Source organism: Sardina pilchardus, chromosome 20 (genome assembly GCF_963854185.1).
Source record: "Sardina pilchardus chromosome 20, fSarPil1.1, whole genome shotgun sequence".
Taxonomy (NCBI): Eukaryota; Metazoa; Chordata; class Actinopteri; order Clupeiformes; family Clupeidae; genus Sardina; species Sardina pilchardus.
The window spans coordinates 10365647-10383945 of NC_085013.1; the positions used below are offsets into that span (position 1 = coordinate 10365647).

The 18299-nt window shown below is 46.2% G+C and overlaps 3 protein-coding genes across 4 annotated transcripts in view; 2 read left to right on the forward strand and 1 right to left on the reverse strand.

Annotated features, from left to right (window-relative positions):
• syne1b (spectrin repeat containing, nuclear envelope 1b) overlaps positions 1-1519 on the reverse strand; it is a 125576-nt gene extending 124057 nt beyond the window's left edge. The window contains exon 1 of the mRNA XM_062523473.1: positions 1259-1519. Within this exon, the coding sequence (XP_062379457.1) occupies positions 1259-1325 (67 nt within the window). The 5' untranslated portion in view covers positions 1326-1519. The remainder of the gene's footprint in view (positions 1-1258) is intronic.
• A 1736-nt stretch (positions 1520-3255) lies between these two features.
• myct1b (myc target 1b) lies at positions 3256-7324 on the forward strand. 2 transcript variants are annotated; one of them, XR_009936594.1, is made up of 3 exons: positions 3298-3381; positions 3860-5355; positions 7189-7324. XR_009936594.1 is itself a non-coding variant. In XM_062523636.1 (2 exons), the coding sequence occupies exons 1-2, from the start codon at positions 3327-3329 to the stop codon at positions 4387-4389; spliced, it is 585 nt and encodes a 194-aa protein (XP_062379620.1). In that variant the 5' UTR covers positions 3256-3326; the 3' UTR covers positions 4390-6954. The 2 variants fall into 2 exon arrangements, 1 of the variants encoding a protein (XP_062379620.1); XM_062523636.1 differs by lacking the exon at positions 7189-7324 and having other exon boundaries at positions 3256-3381; positions 3860-6954.
• Positions 7325-7694: 370 nt separating this feature from the next.
• On the forward strand, positions 7695-18230 carry tulp4b (TUB like protein 4b). Its single transcript, XM_062523685.1, has 14 exons — positions 7695-7946; positions 8281-8409; positions 8686-8847; positions 9348-9555; positions 9671-9778; positions 10114-10280; positions 10621-10845; positions 11116-11350; positions 11606-11753; positions 12264-12396; positions 12486-12579; positions 12707-12850; positions 12976-16457; positions 16771-18230. Exons 1-14 carry the CDS (start codon positions 7695-7697, stop codon positions 16885-16887), a joined length of 5604 nt encoding a protein of 1867 aa, XP_062379669.1. The 3' UTR covers positions 16888-18230.
• Positions 18231-18299: the final 69 nt, after the last annotated feature.

Consider the following 18299-nt stretch of genomic DNA (forward strand, 5'->3'; position numbering starts at 1 on the left):
ATGGTTTTTGAACTGTGATAACTGCTCTTTTTACCTAATGACATAACTGGGACATGGTCAACAAAACAGCTTTTATAACTGTGGCCATAGTATTACTTAAGGGGTGTCCCTGTGATCCAACCCCTTGGCTGTGTTTTAATTCAATCAGCCATCACATTAGAGATATCTGCCTGGCCCACGCAAATAGCTGTGAGGAATCTGATAGCAGATCGAAGGCACAGACCTTGCATGAATGGAGACAGGTGATTTGAGGTAACGTGGAAGAAGAGAGATGTGTGAAAGTGAGAAAGAAGAGAAAGAAGAGAAAGATATGTAGAAAGATAAGTAAGGAAATGAGAAGATGAGGAAAGCAGACAGGAAAGCAAGATTACGCAGAGGACAAGAGAGAGTGAGATAGCGCAGAGACAGAGACAGGGAGTGATACAGAGGAAGAGAGAGAGAGTGAGACAGAGAGGGAGGAAAGATAGGGAGAGCAGATAGGAAAGCAGAAGAAGGGAGACAGGGGAATCCAGACAACAGAGGTGGGAGGAAAGCAGAGTGCAGAGAGGGAGAAAGGGCAGAGTGACATAGAGGGAGAGAGAAATAGAGAAAGAGAGAGAGAGAGAGGAAGAGAGCTGGCAGCTCCTACAGTGGTGCAGTGCAGCGAGCTGGAGTTAGTGGAAAGGAGACACGGTTAAATCACCTTAAAACATAACCCACGACAGCAGCAGCATCACTGCTGCAGATCATAAAGGGAGAGGGATGACTGTATTGTTATAACAGGCCTTATTAACCGGGGTCATTTCCGGTGAAGGGTGTACACAGCAATGCCAGGTCATTTAGTGACAGTAGGCAAAAGAGTATTGCTACAGAAGTGAAGCCAGGGGACAGCATTACCTATCAAAGATGATAGCATACATTAGCAGAGTTTGATGGTATGCTTCAAATGGGTTCGTAAATTATTAATGAGAGTGTGTGTGTGTGTGTGTGTGTGTGTGTGTGTGTGTGTGTGTGTGTGTGTGTGTGCATGCGCGCAAGAGAGGGAGAGAGAGAAAGATATAGTATGTACAGCACATGTCTAAAGGGATAGTGGAGGAGTGGAGGCAGAGAAGGAGAGAGAAAGTCACGCACAGTGCACATGAATGCAGCATAATGGAAGCAACAAGAGAGAGGTGGCAAACTTCAGCCGCGGACACCCTGAATCAGCAAAAAAAATCTCCCAGCCCAGACAGGACAGGACAGGCAGCGGATGCAGCAGGAAAGAGGAGAAGCCACCTACCTTGCAGTCTCTGCATCAGGTTCATGATGTCCGTGCCGGACCGTCCGAATAGCCCCGGAGAAGCCATGACGTCCAGCGGCGGTGCCCCGCAGGGCACACGGATCACTGGGACAGATCACTGGAACACACTACTAAGGCAATCAGGACAGCACTGCTCTCTCTCAGTAGGGCATTCCCTACTCCCCTCCTGCGTATACACACACGCACACACGCACACACACACCTCTCTCTCTATCTCTATGTCTCACTTACTCACTCTCTCTCTCTCTCTCTAGCCTACTGCACACAGACCAGAAGAACTTGATTTGCTGTGAAAGAGGACTGCCAATCAGAGCACAGTTTTCATTCTGTGCTGGACAGGTCTCTCATCCAATAGAAGTGCCCCTCTCTGGCTTGGTCCACTGCAATGCAAAAGAAGGAGCTGTCTTTCAGTATCTCGCCTGCAGATGCAGAAACATGTGTACCAATGCAATTCAATGACTAAATAAGTACTGCATTTACAACAATTACTGCCAATATGATTTGATACATAGTCTTCAGTGCATCATTTTCACCATACAAATCACGTTAACAGGTTTAAACAACTCTTTAGACAAGTCTTGTTTCATTTAAGTACGTTAAGTGCTCGGAAACCCTTTGGATGGAAGTCAGGCAAACTCAATTAGACATGTGTGGGTATGACGAGGAATACAATGAAGAGGCGAGAGGGCGCCTGTGCTCATAATCGTTCCAGCTGCTACCTACCTGCATCGTGCTTTGACTCCTCAGTCTAGTCGTTTCTGTTTTTTTACCGCCAACTTAGTTGATAGGCACTTTTATGTAGATTAATATTCGACTGCAGATGAATCGGATGCGGAACCCCCTTGTAGGAGGAAGCGCGTGTGTTACTTTCGTTGCCAGTAGAAACCGTCAAACATTGTTACCCCAGCCAATAGTGGCCGTCGCCTCGTCGAGAAGTGGATTGCATCAAAGTATCAACTTAAAAAAACTATTTCGGAAGCAAATTGTTATGGTGATGAGTCAACAAAAGTATAACCCTTCGACTCCGAATTTTTAAGACAAGCTTGTGGGTTTGTTGATGAATAATGATGACCAACTCCTGGCCTGTTTGCTCATCGCAAACTTATCACTAGTCTAGGCTACTCTGCAGTCTATAACTTTTCGGTTAGAACAGGCGTTGGTTTTCATGATGCGCAATGGTCAGTCTACAGCAGATATTAAATTAGAGAGTTGATTTTAACAACAATCAAATTATATATTTCGCATGTTGTTGTTACACATTTTACGAGATGAAGTCATACCTTGATGCTTTTTACTGTTTCTGTTGACCTACATCGCCATCTAGAGGTAAACTCTAGAGGTCCTTCTGGACCTTCTGTAGAGGCTGTTGGAGTGACCAACCAGAAGTTCTAATACGCATGAGAGTGGACTGGAGAACAGATGATTTGTATATCTCACGCTGTCAACCCAACGCCCATGCGACCTGGGTGCACATCTCAGTGCGGAGAGGGGAGACAATGGAAGGAAACGGCTGACACAGAGAACATGATAAACTAAAGATGCGTTGTTGGCGACGAGCTTTCTCATACCTCGGTTTATCAGAGGTCTCTCTGCCGCAGCACTGAAGAAATGTGTGGAAAGGTGAGATGTTAAAGACGGTAAAAACACCACATCACGATGTTTGCATGTTTACTCGCTAACCACTCAAGACATTGGGGGGGAAAGAATGGGATAGAGCCGTTCTCCAGAGACCATTATCTTACCTTGTGTTAATATAATAAGGGCACAGAGCCATTGTTGTGTATTGAGTGAAATGGAGGAAATGATGCAAGAGGAAAAGGCCTCTGTTTCCCAGAGCCGGTGGTCCCTACAGATAAGGCAAGCACATGCTAATTTTAAAAGCGGGAGAACTGGCAGGAAACATGACGGAAAAAGTTTCCGTTTCGGTAAGCAAGAAAAAAAGCTTTCACAGCCACTCCTGGTGTTGGGCTCAGAGACTGTCGCGCAGTCAGGGTGGCTGCTCTGCCTGCTGTTTTGCCCTCCTGATCTCAGCTGGTGTTTGGGGAATATGGCTGGTAATGAGACTCACCCTATTCTGGAGATGATGCACTCTTTTGGCATTGGTAAGGTAACATTCCTGGATTCAGCTGTTGGCTGTACTACAGCTGAAAATCTATAGGCATGGACTTGGGTCATCTGATTAATTGCTTTATTTTTACTCACCCTAAAACCAAAACACACAGGCTACCTATGCTTTAGAATTTACAGTATTGTACTGTTAAGTAAGGGTACATCGTAGTTTGTTGATTGTATTTGTTAGTTTGTTAGTAAAGGGAAAGCAAAACCATCCTTTTGGTTACATGCTGAGTTCACCACTATGTTCATTGTATTTTGACATAATGCAGCCTACTCTGGGAGACATGAATTTGAGTCATGAAAGTAGAACATAAGACAAAAACTTTGATCATAACATACTGTTTATCTAACGTCCCCTTACTGTTGTTACATCAGATGCTGTTCCTCATCACAGTTACTGTCAACTATCTCCAGTTTTGGTTTTAACATTAAAACTCTGATGTTGTTTTTGGTACTTTGCCACAGAGAGTTTGATCCTGGCCTTCTGTCTCTCCATGCTGGTGGGGCTCCTGATTGGTGCGCTGATCTTCATCCTCCTCACATGGCTGTCCAGACAGAGTGCCTCGGCTGTGATCACCAGACCCCCCAAGCGGAAATCCAAAACCTCCCGTGCCCACAACCGAATGGGTCTGTACCGGAGTCAAGGTTTCCAGCACCTTGGAGACAGCAGCACCGCCTCTGGCCACTTAAATGCCCGCCGACAGGCGTCTGTGGACACTGATGAGTTGCTGGGCCGCAAGACGCCCTTCAAGGCGTCCACGTTCCACCCACCAGGGAAGGGAGGGTCTCCCGTGGCCAGTAGTCCGCCGTCTTCCCCATGCACTGTGGAGATAGAGCCCCCCTCCTCCAGCGAGGGGAGCCTGCTTCCGAGCTCTGGGAACAAACGGCAATCTTTCTGGCTTGGCAACAATGGCCTGAGAGGATATCTACCCACCCAAACGCCCCCACCTGCGTATGACAGCGTCATCCATGCCTTCCAAGAGACCCAGACCTGAGTCTGAGACTGGCCATGGGCAACATGACTGTATTATTGTATATATAAGATTGTATGTAGCTACAGACTGCTGCCATATTCGTTTAGACAGCTGAACGGATTGAGGAAACAGCTGCGCATTACTGAACCTACCAAACGTCATTACACAAGACTACATTTCCTTTATCACAACTCTGATGATTTATACACCACATCACAGATGTGGGGAATATATCATCAAATTCTGGACACATCCCAGCTATACCTGTAAAAAACCTTGAGATGGATCTGAAAGTTGACTTCAACAGCAACGGGACTAATTAGGGCTCATAATTTAGGCATACTGCATGTGTTTTACAGTCTTAAGTGTATGAATATAATCTGCTCCATTCAATACACAAGCATCGAATGAACATACCAGACAGTGCAAAGGAGACATGGTGGACATATACTCAGATAACACAATAGGCTGTGAATTTACTTCTCTTGGAAATGGTTTGTGTAGTAGACACTTGTACACCCTATAGACTACTATCACAGTTCTTTATTCCTCTGTTTCCCCCATTTCATTAACTGACAAAACTGGGTCATGGATTAATATGATGCAATGTCATTGGCCTATATAGTCCAGAGATTCTGATTACCACATGTTCCACTAACTGTTGAAGGAACATCACCAACTTCAACTGAGATGACATGTCATATTCAATGTGAATATGAGTGAGGAGGCAGCTGTGAGCTGTAGCTGTCGCGCCGCAGTGTGGCACGGACAATCTACCCACTGGATAGGGTCGTTCGTCACGTGACGCAAAACCCGTTCCGTCAGAGTTAAGGTTGCCAACACAATTTTTTAAAATCCCCCTACAGTTCATGTTCATTGCGACAACGCTCCACATAATTGATGGAGATTTTCGCCCTCGTTACAGGAGGATTTTTGTACGCATGCGGCAACCTCCTTCGAAGACGCACCAAGTGCAAGCTGACAGAGGTGAGTTTGCTGGCTTAATCGCAGACATGCCAGCAGGATTATCACCCATTTAAATGAGTTTGGCGTCGTAGTATGTGTTCTAGCATCTGTTTTGGCCTTCACCGCTCCTTTCATTTACTGGAATGCGCAAGGATGGACATACTACGGGATAGGTAATTATCGAGCTTAGCGCGGCACACGTCAGTGATGGTAAATGATTTTGTGGAAACTGAATCATGTGTACTTAACATGTCTTGCCATTTAACACAAGTAATTCGTTGAATTCCATCCGTTTTATGATTCTACTCTGGATTCGATTTTTTTTATTATGGACTGATTACCTAATTCTAGATATGGGTAGCAGTGGTCTTATTAAACAGTTATTTTGGATGTCAAATAAGAAAGTTAGCGACGCAGATGTGTTTTAAATTACAGGATCATCTTAGTTGAGTTATCATGGCTCTTGTTGCCACGACGACAGTTCAGATAGTCATTTTTTCCCCTTCAAGATATGGTGGCACCATTATTCGACTTCATTAGCTCGCACAAATTCACATACCTCGAGAGCCTGTCTTGACATTAGAATTGCGCCTTCGGCACATCGTCTGTGTGTAGGCCTCATTAATAAAAAAACAGCTGTAGCCTAATTTTTTTCACTGATGTTCCGCACGTCCCGTGACGTCAGATCAGACCAATGTCAAGTCCCAAGGAATCGAATATAGTGCTTAGGAGACTACTTGTTCAATCTGGTGGATATCTCTTGACATATATTTTGTACCAGTAAAACACATCGAAAACATCTCGAAAACATCTCGAAAACGCCCTCATAATGTTACTTGAAGACTACTGAATATTAATTGTGACCATGGGTTCGCATATAGTCACCCACCAATAGCCTACCTACCAAACATACCAAACATGCCTGAAATCGAATATCAGGTGGAACTGAACCTAGGCTATTCATTTGAACGTCTTCCAGTCACCAGAGGCACATTTGCCAAACCCTCGAGACAGCATCAGTAGTAGCCTATTGAATGCACATACCTTATCCATTCAGACCTCATGCATTACAAAAAGCCTTTTAATGTTGGCACCTGTTTGTGTAACGATATTTGCTTGTACAATGATGACAGCAGTAGGATGGCCGTATCCCTGGAAACATGTCATTGAATACTCGACAATAACCCTAGTTGTACCAACATCCGTTTCACCCTTTTATCTGCTTCATGACTAGGCCTATTTGATTTGAAAATACTGTGGACTTCAGTTGTCCTTTACTGGTCTACTTTCATGCAAAACATATTAGATTATCTCCACAGATAATGTAATAAACTCCTATTATGGCTATAGGCAAAGAGGCCAAGCATATTAGACCCATGTGGTACATTTCTTACCCTCAATGTCAAACAAATCCATTTTAATGACTTTTTCAATTTGTGTTAATTTGGTGCAAAGAAGCAAATGCCTGGTTCACGTGTCTCATTTCATATTGCTTGTATATACATGCATACAGTAATTGTCAGAAATGCCTCCTTACTGTTTACCTCTGTTTTGTTTAACATGGTTGCAACACTAACTTTCTGTACATTTTCTCAGTGAATAAAATGCATTCGCTTGTTTCCCTTTAACTTATTTGTCATAGTCTTTTGTGTTTTGTTTCTGCACAGTTCATTAGTAGACTAAAATTAGGATACGTATATTCTTTGATCTCTATTTAGGTCACATTACATTAGGTTAAGCCAATACAGGGGCTCGTGATGTCAGCTTTAACTGACATCTAAAAGTCAGACTTTACCCTGACCCTAATCTCACAAATGCAATTAATTTGACCACGTGTGTCATTTTGCTTTGCAGTGTGATGGCCTGATGTTCACCCAGCTTCCTACTTGTACTCCCATCTGCAATTCTGGAAATCAGCCTCTACCACATTCCATCTAAATTACAAAATGGAGCCCTTCTTCAAAGACGAAATTCTGTCTAATGATGTCCAGGAGCTATGAAGTGAGTAGCTAATGCCACTTTGGTATTCAATCATGTGTGGCAGATGTTCAGAGTATGAATTTATCAGAACAGCAGAGACATGAAAAAGAGGACTAATTGACCCCTCGGAAATGGAGGCAAAATATCCAATCAAGACTTCAGATTGGATATTCTGCCCGTATCTGTGGCTCATGGCTCATTTTATGGTTAATTTGTGTTCCAACAATTCTTGGACCAGGAAGCACAAAAAAAATTTTACTAGTAAAATGAAAGCTCAGTAGTACGGAGTGACACAAACAATATGTGTGAGGCAGGCCCTAACCTCTGACAGCATTTTGTTTCCGACCTTTGCCCTTCCGCAGCCTGGTCACTCAGTAGGGATGCTGGCCGCGGTGGAGCACGGTCCCACCCTCTGCAGCGACTCCAACATCCTGTGCCTCTCCTGGAAGGGCCGCGTGCCCAAGAGCGAGAAGGAGAAGCCCGTCTGCAGGAAGCGCTACTACGAGGAGGGATGGCTGGCCACGGGGAACGGGAGGGGCGTGGTGGGGGTGACCTTCACCTCCAGCCACTGCCGCCGGGACAGGAGCACCCCGCAGAGGATCAACTTCAACCTGCGCGGGCACAACAGCGAGGTATAGTAGCTCAGGAATTTGAAGAGGAGAATCTCTGTATGATAAGATTAGTCTGAAACCTAGGGTAAAGAAATATCTGGGAGGGGTTTCACTTCCTGAATGCAAGATAGGAACAGATCCAGGCTCATTTTTTTACTGCAATATTTGATTTTTTTGTGTGTGTTCTCATTGTCTTTGCATTTACTATCATATGTTATTAGAATTGCTTACTGTTTCACTAATTGTGTGTAGAAGAAGTTTGTTGACACCAGATGATGCTAGTCAGGTGTGTTCTACAGAGTTTTAGGCCTGTGCTGCTCAGGTGTTTCATGGAGACTTGATTATCCGTTCTCAGGTTGTCTTGGTGCGTTGGAATGAACCATTTCAGAAGCTGGCGACGTGTGACATGGAGGGAGGGATATTCGTGTGGATTCAGTACGAGGGCAGATGGTCAGTGGAGCTTGTCAATGATCGCGGTGCCCAAGTGAGTAACAATGCTTTCATCACCAAGGCTGTTCTCTCATCTCCCATCTCAACATGGTCTCCTCATAATATCTGCTTTATACTGTAGTACTTACAGAAGACAGAATAGTGCAGCTGCAATGAAACAGACAGTAGTAACAACACTCAAATGCATGCAAAGACTGTGACATGTGATAAAAGGATATTAATATCTAAGGCTTTGCTTAATGTGCATTACATTACCTTCAGTTGTGTGGCGTGAAGTGAACATTTCCTTTGCTTCTGTTGTGTTTCTGAGGTGAGTGACTTCACTTGGTCGCACGATGGCACCCAGGCCCTCATTGCCTACCGTGATGGGTTTGTCCTGGTGGGGTCTGTCAGTGGACAGAGGCACTGGTCATCTGAGATCAACCTGGAGAGTCAGATCACCTGTGGAATATGGACCCCTGATGACCAGCAGGTACCCAGAGTATATTAATACACATACTCAGAAGAGGGAGACATTTCTCATGTAATCATATTGTGGTCATGATACCATATAGAATTTGTTGCTGGAATAACAAATGAATTTGTCGAAATGTTATACTGTAGAACATGGAAGCTATATCAGGCACCTTTCCATTCGCAATGTGTAAAATCCATTTCAGAAGATTTATCTATTTTTTTCAAACGTACGCACCACAATCACATCTGGTGTAGCTATTTCTATTGATTATAGTGGAAGCTAATTGTTGCAGTAGAGGCAATGTGAACGGAACACTTCAGTTACGCGCCTGGTGTAGCCTCCCTGTAAACCTGCCTTTTGAATTGTTTCAAGTAACCTGGTAAACACACTTCAACAAACACGTCCTTCCTTTCCTGCTGGACTTGACTCAGAAGTGGGGAAGTGAATCATCCCGAAGGGGCCCTGATATTGTGTCAGTGATAGTATTTATAACGGCACCATGTTTATCTTTGCAGGTATTGTTTGGAACTGCAGATGGTCAGGTCATTGTGATGGACTGCCATGGGAGGATGCTGGCCCATGTGCTTCTGCACGAGTCGGATGGCATCGTGGGCATGTCCTGGAACTGCCCGGACTTCCTCGTGGAGGACAGCACGGAGAGTGACACAGATGCAGATGACAACGCACCACCTCAAGGTAGAAAGCAACACCTTCCACACCACCGTGTATCTTCAAAAATGGATGGATGGAGTATAAAAATGTCTGATGTGGTTATTTGCTAGCAGTTGGTACTTCATTATGGGCTGACTGAAATGATCAATTTTTTTCTATCTTGAAGTACGCAATCTAAAACCTCTCCTGACTGTAAGCTTCATATCTGGAGACATCAGTTTAATGAACAACTACGATGACCTCTCACCTCATATCATCCGCTCAGGACTGAAAGGTAAGCAGCCTCAAGTGAAGCGCTCATGCACTAAGAGGCTCTCAGAAACCTAGCAAAAGCTAAATTAATGAATCTTTGGATATTTAGAGCTCGACATCTAGTACAGGGAATTTTGATCAGAATATTCCCTCTCTGAAGACCCGTTATTTGTGCAAAACCTTTATTTTTGTGTTTGCTTCCAAAAACCTAAAGACCATCTGTATACTGCTTACTTAAGAATCCATCGTGCCATGGTAGCATGTAGCCTTATTACTATTATTAGTGCTCTAGTAATGTGTGGGTGGTGGTGTCAGCGGAGCGCTAAGCGGATTGTGTGTGTGCTGCTGCTGCTGCAGATGTGGTGGTCCAGTGGTGCTCGCAGGGGGACCTGCTGGCCGTGGCGGGGATGGAGCGACAGAGCCTTCCCGCCGCCTCCGCCTGCGCGCCCGTCGCCCGCAACGCCCTCGTCAAGTTCTACAACGTCCAGGGAGAGCACATCTACACGCTGGAGACTCCAGCACAGGTCAGCCGTCCTGCCGGTGGTCACTGATAAGGAAATTGGGGTGTGTGAGCATAGTGTATTTGGGTTTGTAGGTAGGGGAGTGATGTTATTTTTTCCAGTCCAAATGTAAATTTTTATCTCGAATGAAGGGGGGGGGGGGGGGGGTGGAACATTCTAGGCTTCAGATGGAACATGGTCATGAATACTGTAGCTGTTTACAAAAGCTTTACACTATTAGTTGTTGTTGCCCAGATTTAAACCCTCTGATCATAACAGCTCATCTTGTTCTCTGTTGCTCGTGATATCTTTTGCGTGGGCGAGCCCTGACAGTTGACGAGCCTTTTGTTGTTGTGCCCGCAAGCGGCCTATCAGCACCATCTGCTGGGGCCACCGAGACTCGCGGCTCTTCCTGGCGTGCGGGCCGGCGCTGTACGTGGTGCGCGTGGAGCACCGCGTGGCCAGCCTGCAGCTCTTGTGCCAGCAGGGCATCGCCAGCGCCCTGCGGGAGGAGAAGGACGTGGGCAAACTGAACATGCCCTCACTGCTCTGCTCCTACGTCACCTCTGCCTTTATTCCAACCATCAAGGTAAGATCTGCAGGGCTTACATGAACAGGGCGGCGGTAGCGTAGTAGCCAAGGAAGTGGTCTAGCATACAGTCGCCAGAAAAGTTGTGGGTTGAGTTCCTGGCTGCCACCATGTACTTAACCCTGGGTAGGCTGGCCCTTGTAGTAATTGACATTTAATTAAGTTGCTCTGGATTAAAGTGTCAGCCAAATAAATAAGTATAACTGCCCATAGTATATTGTCAGTGTGGTGGTTTGGACACTAAGAAGCTTGCCTTTTTTTTTGTTGTAGCCACCAATTCCAGATCCAAACAACATCCGTGACTTTGTCAGCTACCCCACGGCCGGGAACGAGAGGCTCCACTGCACCATGAAGCGTGCAGAGGACGCACCTGAATCAGGGGGGCCCTGCTACACCCTTTACCTGGAGCACCTGGGGGGACTGGTGCCCATCCTGAAAGGCCGCCGCATCAGCAAACTCCGTCCTGAGTTTGTCATCATGGACCCCAAAGTGGACAACAAAGCAGGTGGGCATGATTGCACACATGTTATAACTTGCATATCTTGGCTAGCTCAGTTTTCAAAACAGTTTTCAGGTGTGGACACACCAACAGATCATATGAATATTCTTACTAAGAAGATAACTAGATTTTTCATTAATTATATTACGTATTATATTATATATAGTGAGTTACTATGTTTGTACTGCATTTGTTAAGTCTGAATAGAGGATGACTTTTTGAATAAATAATAATAATACAAAAATTGGTGTTTAATTCTAGATGAGGTCTGTGTGAACAGCATGATGTCGTCTTACATGACGGACAGCTGTAACTGCTCTGACTCCAGTGACATAGAGCTGAGTGATGAATGGGGCGGAAGGAAATCTCCAAAACTTTCCAGGGGAAACAGATCCCCAAAGCTTCCAAGGTACTTTAAGCTGATGAAGCATTATTACTCAACTAAATAAAAATGTAAATAGGGATTGCATGGTAAATATCTATGTTACATTTCACATTCAGATCATACTGTACAAGCTTGTTGTGAGTTCAGATCCACAACTACATTTACAACTAACTGTATTCTCAGTTATGCAAAACCATTGAAATGTTGTCTCTCTTGTCAGTGTTCATATTCATGGGTTTCATCAGGTCCCTTTTCACAGGTGTATCAAATCAAGCACCTAGATTATGAATGCAGACTGAATGATGCTTGATTAATACACCTGTGGAAAGGGACCTGATGAAAACCATAGGGGGCAGTTTAGGTGCTTGTTAGCTGGGGTGGTGCTGTCAGTTTGATGAAAAAAATGTAATGTTATGTTATGTAATGTTATGATGGATATGGTAGGAGAATTACAGTACATTGTTTTTTCTTTGAAAGTATATTGTAACTATGTTGATGTGAAGTGAAGTCTTGATATATCAACTGTTTCAACAGAATAAATATGGAATCTAGGAAGTCCCCAAAGCTTGCCCAGGAGATGTCAAGGTCTCCCAGACTACCAAAGAAACCACCTATTCGATCTCCCAGTCTCACACGAAGAGAATTCACCATGGACAGCATCAGTGAGGTATTGTAGGTTTTTCCAAATGTACCATCTCAGCAGTATATTTCCTTTTTACATAATCTCATGCATATTTCACTTTACTTTATCCACAGCATAATTATCTGGCACAAGTCACATCCAATATTTGGGGAACCAAATTTAAAATAGTGGGACTTGCAGCGTTTTTGCCAGCCAATTTGGGTGCCGGTAAGAAATGAAATCAGATTTCAAACTGAATGCCATCTATGCAGAAAAATCTGCTTTCCTCCACTTAGTACGCCAGGCTGTTCATATTTTTCATCCTTTACTGTAATAAAAATCAATTTGTGTGCAGTTATCTACAAGACCAGTTTGCTCCACCTACAACCAAGGCAGATGACGATCTATCTCCCAGAGGTGCGTAAGATCTCCCTGGATTTCATGAGCCTTCCCGTCTTCAACCCAAATGTCTTCAGTGAGGATGAGGATGATTTGCCAGGTATGCTCACTTCCAGTATATCATATTTTATAAGCTGACAGACACCATACTGGTTTCTGTTTTTGGAGATTACATCTGCCCTCTTATCTCCTCAAGACTAATCTCAGAGTATTTGTTGTTTTTAGTCATGGGACCATCTGAAGTGACAGGAGACAACCCTCCTTGCACTGTCAACATCCCCATCGCCCCGATCCACAGCCCTGCCCAAGCCATGTCTCCAACACAGAGCATTGGCCTCGTCCAGTCCCTTCTGGCCAATCAGAACATTCAGCTGGATGTTCTGACCAATCCCACAGCCACAGCCTCAGCTGCTGCTGCAGCGGCGGCAGCCGCCAGTGTCCCGGCCCCCGACCACAGCCAAGAGGTAGTGATGGCCTCGCACACTCTGCCTGCAAGGTACTCCAACCCTGGCCAGGCCATGTTCAGTGGATTGGAGATGAGCTCACTATTGACTGGCACTCTCCCGCCACCGCCACATCACTTACCACAGCAAAGTCATCAACAGCGTCAGCAAGACCATCACAGTCAGCAGGCAAAACAGCAGCAGCACCAGGTGCAGACGCTGAAGCTGCAACACCACCAACAACAACAGGCCCAGCAACAACACATTCAGCAGCAGCAACAACAGCTACAACATCAACAGCAACAGCTACAACATCAACAGCAGCAGCTACAACAGCAATTGCAACAACATCAACAGCTAATGCAACAGCAGCATGCACAGCAGCACGCACAGCAAATCCCATCGCAACATCAACAACTGCAACAACACCAACAACAAATCCAGCAACAGCATTTGCACCACCAACAGCAAATCCAACAGCAGCACCATCACCAACAGCTTCAGCATCAACAGCAGCAGCATCAGCTACAGGTCCACCACCAACAGCAGCAGCAACATCAGCAGCAGCAGCAGCAACATCCGCAGCATCCACAAATACCACATCAACAACACGCGCAGCATCAGCACCAGCTTCAACAGCAGCAGCAGCAGATCCAGCTGCAGCACGAGCAGATGCAGCAGCAGCAGCAACAGATGCAACAGCAGCAGCAACAGATCCGGCAGCAGATCCAGGAGATGCGGCAGCAGCAGCAGCAGCTCCAGCAGCAGCATCAGCAGATCCAGCAGCAGCACCAGCAGCTTCAGCGGCAGCACCAACAGATGCAGCAGCAGCTGAAGCTGCAGATCACCCTGCCTCCTCCGCCCACCGGCTACCCCACCATCCCTCTCCACCAGCTGCAGATGATGCCTCCCATGCCCCAGCTGTCGGACCAAGTGCCTGACCGAGTGGAGCAGCCGCCAACGCTGACCCTGAGGACGAGCTCCTCGCGCCCGCAGTCGTTCATCGAAGGCGACGTGTCTCTGGAGATGCAAATGAGGAAGGTGAATCCCCCACCGCCGTACCCCGGCACTGTTGTGTCAGCGCCTCCGCCACCTCCATCTACCGTTCCTCCAACCCTCATAGCCAGCAGCGATGGTGCTACTGCGCTGGCTGCGGAGCCCTGCCTGAGCAAGGATGAGTTTTCTCTGCACCCCTTAGGACTGCAGTACCCTACTCCTCTTGGCTACGAGAGGATCACGACCTTCGACAGCAGCGGGAATGTGGAAGAGGTGTGTCGCCCGCGCAGGCGACTGGTACGGAACCAGAACGCCTACAACATGTCCGGCATGGGCTCGGCCACGCTCAGGGTCACGTCGTCCGAGGGCAAGAAGATCCAGCTGCCCTACAGCTCGGCAACTCTCAGTCGTCTCTCTGTGCCCCGGTACACCATACCGAGCGGAGATCCTCCCCCATACCCCGACCCGGCCAATCAGACCATCAACACCATCAGGAGTCCCACTCAGAGGATAGACAGCAGCCTGATTCACGCCACGATGAGACGTGACCGCAGAGATGTGGCCCTGAAGGTTTCCCAAATGGTGGACACTGCGAGGACCCTGCCCACAAAGGCCAAGATTAACAGCGGCCTGACTCTTTCCTATCAGCCAAGGGCTCCCACCGCTCTGTACACTTGCACTCAGTGCAGCAGCAACAGCAGCACTGCCAGTGTCAGTGTGAGCAGCGGCGGCACAAACAGCAGCGGGATCGCCGGGGGAACCGTCGTGCGTCAAGAGTTCCCTCCAGGGAAAGGAGCGGGACACAGCACCATTATAGTGCACTCGAAAAGTGCTTCATCGTTGGCCTCTCAGTCCTCCTACAACCTGCTAAGCCCCGTTGACAACAGCAGGGACAGGACTGTGTATGTCAACTCTGCCTTTACAGAAGACGAGACGTTCAACCAGCAGTGCCATTTGGAGAAGTCTGTGAGGCATTTAACACTGGGGGATGTGAGCCTGACCGTGAAACGTCCCCCACCCTACCAGTGGGACCCCACCTGCACTGATCAGATTTGGCTTCCCCAAGAGCAGAGCCTTCTGGCGGGTGCCACAGGTACTCACAAGCCTCCTCTGCTCCTGAGTCCAACGCAACAGTTGGATGTGAGTCGCTTGCCTTTTGTGCTCTCCACCAAACTGCCCCCTAACCCTAACACGCTGACTTTCCCTGGCTACCAGATCTCCCTATCTCCCTTCCCTCCAGGCGTGGGGCCCCACGTGGGACCACAGATTCAGTCTTTACAGAATCCAGCACCGCCCTGTTCACCCAATGACATGGTGACATCTGTGCAAGATCCCTCTTTGGTTCTCCCTCCGGGCTACCCACCTAATCTTGCCAATTTAGCCTGCTGCCCTCTTCCACCTATGTATCCCGGTGCTAGTTCTTGCAGCAACCTGCAACTACATCCAATGGCCCTGCATCCATGGAACACTTACAACCCCTGCCCTCCAATGCAAGACCCTGCTGGTACCTTACCTGGCAAGTCCCAGCAAGTCTTGGAGAAGCCCATCCTGTCCCCGCCACCAGCTCCTCCTCCACCCCCTCTGCCTCCTCCACCACCTCTCCCGCCTCCACCTCCACCCCCACCCGCAGAACTCATCAACCACCAGAGCACGTCAAAGGCTCTGGCAGAGGGAAGTGACAGCTTTCAGGAACGGGAGGCCTCCCTCAGTGAGAGCCCTGTTCCCCAGGGCACGGACAGGTTCAAGAAGAACCGCAAGAGGCTGGACAGCCGAGCCGAGGAGGCCAACATGCCCACGGTATCAGAGGGCAAGTCCAACAAAAAAGAAGGTCGGGCGCTCTCAGACTTTAATTCGCTCATCTCCAGCCCACGTCTCGGAGGCCGGGAGAAGAAGAAGCCCAAAGGGCAAAGAGAGTCGCTGAACAAGGGCAAGAAGCTGAGCAGGACTACCAACGAGTTCCAGGACAGCTCGGAGTCTGAGCCCGAGCTCTTCATCAGCGGCGACGAGCTCATGAACCAGAGCCAGAGCAGCAAAAAGGGCTGGAAGAGCAAGCGCAACATGCGCATGGCCAGCGAGCTGGAGGAGATCAAGTGCCGCAAGGCCAACGAGAGGGAAGACCGCAGCCTCGGAAGCCAAGGCTTTGTCTATGTCATGGCTAATAAGCAGCCATTGTGGAACGAGGCCACACAAGTGTACCAGCTGGACTTTGGAGGGCGTGTGACACAAGAGTCGGCCAAAAACTTTCAGATAGAACTGGACGGGAGACAGGTAAACTTTCTTTTTTTACAAAAACTTTTGATTCTATTTATGTACGTACATACAGTTGTCATTGTCATTGTTGCTCCTGTGTTGTTGCTACTGGTGTATACACAGACTCCATCTATTACAAACTTTAAATAATTAGTTGTATGTTTATGCTACAATGTATTGCAACAGCTGAAATTATAGTAAAGCAGAGTCAACTACTCTGCAGTAAAATCTCACTTATGTTGACATTACTTTACCTGTTTTGCTAGAAGAACTAAATGTTCTGATGCTCCAGTAATTTAACAGCTCATGTCCCCTCTCTGTCTCCCTTTAGGTAATGCAGTTTGGCAGAATTGATGGCAACGCCTACATCTTGGACTTTCAGTATCCTTTCTCAGCTGTCCAGGCGTTTGCTGTTGCCTTGGCCAACGTCACTCAGAGGCTCAAATAAGAAGCCTTTCTCAAGGAGAAGGTCTGGCATCGGGATGGACACAAAGAGATTTGTTGTTCATTGTTCATTGTGGCAAATAATGTTTAATGCCTATGGATTCCGCAACAGCTGCTGTTCATGTTATGCATAAGGCTGAATGAAAATGGAAAGTCCGGTGATCGGAAATAAGTAGTCTCCTAAAAATTAAGCCTATTAATAAAAGAATAACAATGATGCATATATTCCATAAATATAGACAAGTGTCACATGAACACTCACAGTTAACTATTCACTCATGCAACATAATACAGTAAGAGGTTTCCTCAACACGGCCCATAGGGGACAAAAACAATATTATGGCTTTATCAGGAAAATAGATATTTAATGTTCATTTCTGTTGTTGAAATTTAATACTATGTTTTGATTTTATGAAAGTATTCTCTGGCTTTGTGCAAACTCGGGTAAATATGCGGTATGTGCATGTAATGGCTACATGTGTTTGAATGTCCTGTCCTGATGGCTACAAGAAAAAAATAGAGTCTTCAGGTTAAAAAACAGACTATGATTGTGTACAAGGGTTTGCTTTTGGCTACATTAGTAATTCACTCACTCCATGTAGACCATGGAAAATTTGATTCTGCATTGAGGAAATTTAGACCATATTAAATATCACTTCTGTGAAGTGATCCCACTGGCATACCCTATGATTTGTGTCATTAAAAAGTCACTCAGATTTTGGGCATGTCATTGTGCCATTTTTGCCTTTAGATGGTATGCACTTTATCCTAACACACGCTATTTTTAGGATAAAAGACATGTTTACATTCAGTAACCACGAGATTGCTGCTTAAAGTTTGTTTTGAAAACGTTGGCAAACGCATGGACACATTAGATACCTTGAGTGGTGCTGACCAGCCCCTCATCATAGTGATTGTTTTTCTAACCTCTTGACAGCTTACAGCTTTTGTTGCTAAATGGTGTGTTTCAGGGGGAACAACTTATGCCCTTTTTCTGCAAAGAGAGCTTAAAGTAAACCTCACTCGAAGACAGCTCAACATTTGTTTGGTGTGGAACTATGCTGTGGAAGGTCCTGGGGCTGTATTATTACAATATATTTTGTGTAATTTCTGTTAAAATAGTACCAATAGTACCGTTTGCTATCTGGTGGTTTGTTTGGTAGAACAAAATGGTGGTTCAAGAGGAGAGGGGCTTACCTGTGTTATGTGGCTTGACTATTGTAAAATATTGCAAAAATATTTGTAGACAGATCAGACACATTTAAATATATTTCAGACGCCTTAGAATGATGCTGTGATTTGTCACCTGAACATCAATGAAATAAATTAAAGGCATATTAATTACAAATAAACATCAAACTTGTTTGTGATTCATCATGATTTACCTTATGTAGTGTTGACCATGCAGCTGTTTCT

Excerpts from the sequence above, each read along its gene's own strand:
- myct1b (XM_062523636.1), top strand. The coding sequence starts at position 3,327 with ATGGCTGGTAATGAGACTCACCCTATTCTGGAGATGATGCACTCTTTT. Across the intron at positions 3,382-3,859 it reads GATGCACTCTTTTGGCATTG|AGAGTTTGATCCTGGCCTTC; the intron begins GTAAGGTAACAT and ends ACTTTGCCACAG.
- tulp4b (XM_062523685.1), top strand. The coding sequence starts at position 7,695 with ATGCTGGCCGCGGTGGAGCACGGTCCCACCCTCTGCAGCGACTCCAAC. Across the intron at positions 8,848-9,347 it reads GGACCCCTGATGACCAGCAG|GTATTGTTTGGAACTGCAGA; the intron begins GTACCCAGAGTA and ends TTATCTTTGCAG. Across the intron at positions 9,779-10,113 it reads CATCCGCTCAGGACTGAAAG|ATGTGGTGGTCCAGTGGTGC; the intron begins GTAAGCAGCCTC and ends CTGCTGCTGCAG.